The sequence below is a fragment of the Papaver somniferum genome, chromosome 7 (genome assembly GCF_003573695.1).
Source record: "Papaver somniferum cultivar HN1 chromosome 7, ASM357369v1, whole genome shotgun sequence".
NCBI classification, from domain to species: domain Eukaryota; kingdom Viridiplantae; phylum Streptophyta; class Magnoliopsida; order Ranunculales; family Papaveraceae; genus Papaver; species Papaver somniferum.
The window spans coordinates 217,701,478-217,706,716 of record NC_039364.1 but is presented as its reverse complement, the minus strand read 5'-3'; the positions used below and the strand labels follow the sequence as shown (position 1 = coordinate 217,706,716).

At 35.6% G+C, this 5,239-nt stretch overlaps 1 protein-coding gene across 1 annotated transcript; it reads left to right on the top strand.

Annotated features, from left to right (window-relative positions):
• The first annotated feature begins 3,114 nt into the window (after nt 1-3,114).
• LOC113295949 (zinc finger BED domain-containing protein RICESLEEPER 2-like) lies at nt 3,115-4,992 on the top strand. Its single transcript, XM_026544280.1, has 6 exons — nt 3,115-3,211; nt 3,485-3,656; nt 3,749-3,872; nt 3,962-4,327; nt 4,552-4,698; nt 4,942-4,992. Exons 1-6 carry the CDS (start codon nt 3,115-3,117, stop codon nt 4,990-4,992), a joined length of 957 nt encoding a protein of 318 aa, XP_026400065.1.
• The last annotated feature ends 247 nt before the right edge of the window (nt 4,993-5,239 follow it).

Sequence of the window (5,239 nt, the reverse complement as noted above, 5' to 3'; positions counted from 1 at the left end):
TAATTTCGAGCAAGCAAAGTGCTCCTATGCAAACAGACTAGAGAATACGGAACAAGCTGAAAGTGAGGGGTTGTTGCTAGCCATGGAATGGGCTGAAGAGTTAAGGCTACAACATGTTTGCTTTGAGTTGGATGCGCAAGTAGTAGTGGAAGCAGTCCTTCATGATCCTCACAAGGCAGCTTGGGAAAATCAATCTACTATTTTAATAATTAAGAACAAATTACGCAACAATCCATTATGGAGTTGCAGATTTATTAATCGCAAATGTAATAAGCCAGCAGATCTTTTAGCTAGGCACTCTAGGATATTTAGAGTCACCGAGACTTGGAATGTCAATTATCCAAACTTTATTGCTCAAGCAATACTGAAGGATTCGGATAATGCTGTAACTCTCTCTTAAGTAATGAAATATCTTTCATCTTTTGCATCAAAAAAAAAAAAATTACAAAAATTCTCATGCAAATCTTTTATTAGAACTTTTAGTTTTTTATGGGATATTATACATCTTTTGTCTCTACAAATAACATAGACTCTTTGCAAATCTCATTTTTTTGTCTCTATAAGTCACAAAGACTCTCTAAAATAATCTCAGAGAATCAATAGAAGTCTCTAGATTTTCAGAGAATCTCTGAAAATCACTCAAATTACAAATCTTCGAAAATCCATATAAATCTTGTTTGACTATCCCTGTTAAATAATTTTACGGTGCGTCATACACCTCGAGTCAACCAATAAGTTTCATGTGTAATTGTACATAAAACTAGCCATTTTTTTGAAGGCTATTATTGGGGAGTCACATTCCATTAGAGGGGCGTCACCTAATAGGACAAAAACGTGTCACCCATAAGTAATATCAAAAATCCCTTATTTCAAATAATTTTGTAATGACTAAACAACCCTTATTTAGTTAATTTTAATTTAATTTAATTAGATAAAAATTAAATTAATGAATTTTGTTGTATAGTTGGTGAATTCTGGGACAAAGTTTTTGTGGGAAGAAAAACTGGCCGTAAAATAAACTTCTACGGTTGAAAATAATCCAAATCTAGACGTAAAATCACTTCTACGGTTGGAAATATTCCAAACCTGGACGTAAAATCACTTCTACGGTTGGAATTAAAAGGAACCTGGACGTAAAATGAGCTTCTACGGTTAGAACTAATTCAAACCTGGGCAAACAAAATTCTACGGTTGGAATTAATCCAAACCTGGACGTAAAATCACTTTTACGGTTAGAAATAATCCAAACCTGGACGTAAAATCACTTCTACGGTTGGAATTAAAAGAAAACTGGATGTAAAATCGGATTCTACGATTGGAATTAAAAGAAACCTGGACGTAAAATGAGCTTCTACAGTTGTAACTAATCCAAACCTGGACGTAAAATCACTTCTAGTTAAAGGGTAATCTAGACATTTTTGTATATGTGTTAGGATATCCCATAACCACTTTTTTGGACATTAAGAATCCAAGTGAAGCCCCTCTATTGGAGTGTGACGCCCTTATAATGACCTTTTTTTTTTTTTTGAAACAACGGGAATAGACAACACGAGTGAGAGACTCCAAACTAACTGGGCTCAAGCTGTTAGTAGACTCCAAGCACTGGGTATCTACGCTCACAGTGGTTCTTGCTAACTTCCTACCTCATCAATAATCTTGGATAGAGCTGGCAAACAAGTTGAAACCCGCGGGTTAACCCGTGCCCGGACCGCGAAAACCCGAACCCGGACCGGCTGGTTTCTAAACAAGCCGGGTTCGAGTTGGAGAAATGGTGACCCGTCAAAAAACGGGTTAACCCGACCCGGCCCGTACAATCACGGGTTAACCCGTTAACCCGCACTTCATTTTTGCCGGGTGTCACTAATGTCTATACGTGTCTCCTCTCCTGCCAATCTGCCATGCAGCCATGGTATAAAAACAAAAAAACCCTACTTAGTTCGTCTTCTCCGTCCGCACTTCCCAGCGGCAGCCTCAGTTGTCAGTTCACAGACAAAGTTCTTTCGTCTTCTCCGTCTGCTACTACTTCGATCTTGAAGGATTTGAGTCATTTGACTCTTGAGTATTCTCTGTGTAAGCAAGCGGGACTGTGGGTGTGGGAGAAAGACTGAAAGTGAAAGAGGGGAACTGGAAAATCCAATCCGTAAAGGAAAACCTTATTTCTCTTTTATATCTGTAAATCCATGTTTTCAAAACCCTATTCTATTCTTTATCTATAAACCCCTTTTCTCATACCCTATTTCTCTTTGTATCTTCAAAATCCCCTTTCTTCAAAACCCTATTTTTGATTTCAATTCTCATCAAGTAATGTTATGGTTTTCGAAAGTTAATTTCTTTTTGTTTTGTTTTCAATTTTTTGGATGTTAGGGTTTGAATTTAATTTTTGTTTTTTTTTTTGAATGTAAAAGTCCTTCAGGTGCAAATTAATCTTCAGGTAATTTAAATTTCTCCATCACTTTGATTCTATTTGAATTGTTAGAGGTTAATTTCTTGATAGATTGTCCAGTAACTCCTTTCTTCAATTTCTCTGTTAAGGTTTCAATTGAAGTTCCTTTCTTTTGAATATTGTGTGGAAGACCTCCAGCCTCCAGGTGCAGTAATTTCTCAAAGATCTTCAGGTATAACATCTTGATTAAAGATTGGTTTTAATTTAATATTTTCTATGGTTTTAGAATCTTGAATAGCGTTTCATACTTTACTTTCATTCGTGGTTTTATTAGGGATTTGCTTATGTTTTATTAGGAATCTTGGATGGATGTTTTTATTAGCTCAAAGCCTCAAAGGCTCAAACTATGTGGTTTTAATTAGGGATTTGCTTATGTATGTGAATATGTGATTGTGCATATTTTATTTTAATTAGAGCATGGACACAATGTTACAGACACAATTACAGTTGGTTCTTTCTTTACATTTTCATTCATCTCAATTCTCCATTCTCCAATGATTGTATATTTGTAATTTTGTATGCTATGTTTGGCAAGACCTAGTGAGTAGTGAGTAGTGACTACTGACTAGTGCTAGTGTGCTACCTCCTACCTTGAAAGAACAAAGTGGGGGTTTATTATGTGAACTTCCTTGCTTGATGTTTCTTTGTTGAGTATCCAACATTCCGAGTTCATGACTGGGTTTTGGTTAACTGTGCACTATCTTGATCAAGATTGGGTGTTGCAAAAGAAGCTTCGGAATTTCTGTCCTCTTCCACCACCTCATACAGGTAAAGCACTTACTTTTATTTCTTTATCTTCAATATAAATTCATGTTAACTTTTCTCCTTTCTACTACCTCAAAACAGGTGAACACCTTTCTGCTAAGTTATTTGCTATGATAGAAGATTGGGGAATTGAAGACAAGGTATCCAACATCACCTTGGATAATGCTGCAAATAACGGAGCTTGTGCTGGAATTATGAAGAGTAGACTTGTTGCAAAGAAGATATTGTTGAACGATGGAAAATTCTTTCATGTGCGTTGTTGTGCTCATATCTTAGCTCTTATTGTAAAAGAAGGACTTAAGAAGATTGATCCAGCCGTGCTTAAGATAAGAGCGCCAGTGAAGTCCCTTAAAAAGTCCCAAGTAAGAAAACAAAAGTTCTTGGACATTGTTGATACTTTAGGAATGTCTGGAATAAAAAGGGGTATTCGTCAAGACGTAAAGACAAGGTGGGATTCCACTTCTATTCTGTTATAACTTATGAAGTTAGATAATTGTATTAATGTTTATTATATACTCACTGAATGTTTGTTTTATATAGGTGGAATTCAACTTATCTTATGTTAGATAGTTGTATCCTGTGTAAGCCAGTTTTCTCTTATTTGAAGTTGGTAGATTCAGACTATGAAGACTGTCCAACTGATGAAGAATGTGAACAAATTGAAGTAGTCACAAAGTTTCTCAAGGTGTTTCATGATCTCACAAAGATATTTTCTGGTAGTAAGTATCCTACTTCGAATCTGTATTTTGAAAGAATCAAGTTCAGGTGTTACTAAAGAAAGAAAGTAGAAATGATACTGAATTCATTAGGAACATGGTAAAAGAGATGCAAGCAAAATTTGATAGTTATTGGAAGGAGTTGAGTCCTATATTGGCTATGGCAGTTGTGTTAGATCCTAGATCGAAAATGAATTTTGTGAAATTTACTTACTCCAAGTTGTATCCTGAGGTGAGAGAATTAGAACGTGAAGTTAATAAAGTGCGTAGTAATATGACAACACTTTTTAATGAGTATTACACCTTGTCAAGTTCAAGAGCTTCCAATAGTTGTGCAACTCAGAATTTGGGTATTCAAAATGGTGGGAATTCTGCTGCCGAAGAAGGGGGTGATTTTTTTCAGGTAATTTTAAAGCTTACTTAACTCTTAGTGGTGCCCAGTTATATTGCGAAGATTTTAGTCTTTTGAATTATTGCTTTTCATCTTAAAAACCTTGTAGTAGAATACTGTTTGTCTTTTGAATTACTGTGAATTGTGGATGTAGTATGTGATGGTGTTAGCTTGTTTCTAAGACTTTTAAGACTCATATATTCATAGTTCACTCACTTCTAGGTTGTTTCATGCAGGAATATGTTGCAACACAGGAACGTGGTGGTGATGTACTTACTGACTTGTCAGAGTTAGATGAATATCTTGGCGAGTCGTACAGGGGTTGTCTAAATTCACCACTCGACATCCTAAACTATTGGAAGAACCATGAACAACGATTTCCGGTACTTTCAAGAATGGCATGGGATATTTTGTCAATTCCTATTTCAACTGTCGCTTCAGAATCTGCATTTAGCATTGGAGGAAGGGTAATTGATCGAGTTCGCAGTTCCTTATTACCTGAAAATGCTGAGGCGTTGATAACAACTCGTGATTGGGAATATGGAATTGGTAAGCAAATCAGTAATATTTTTTTTAGTTGAATGTCTAAATCTTATATATAACATTGGTTGTTTTTATCCATGTAGGAAAAGAAGATATGGATGAGAACAATGGGATTATTGAAGAAGATGTATTAGGATTTGAACCTGATGCAGTGGAGGATGGGGCAGTGGAGGATGTGGAGGAAGTAAGTTCTTATGCGTCTAATTAGTATGCGTACTTCTTCAATATAAAGCGGGGTAATTATGCAAATTCCATGTTTTTGACTCAAATCTTTTCTTTTTTTGGTTTATTTTTTCTTGAAATTACAGATTCATATTGAATAGTTGGAGCAACTCAAAGATAGACATGGAATATGAGAATGTTTTTTGGACAGACAGTTAT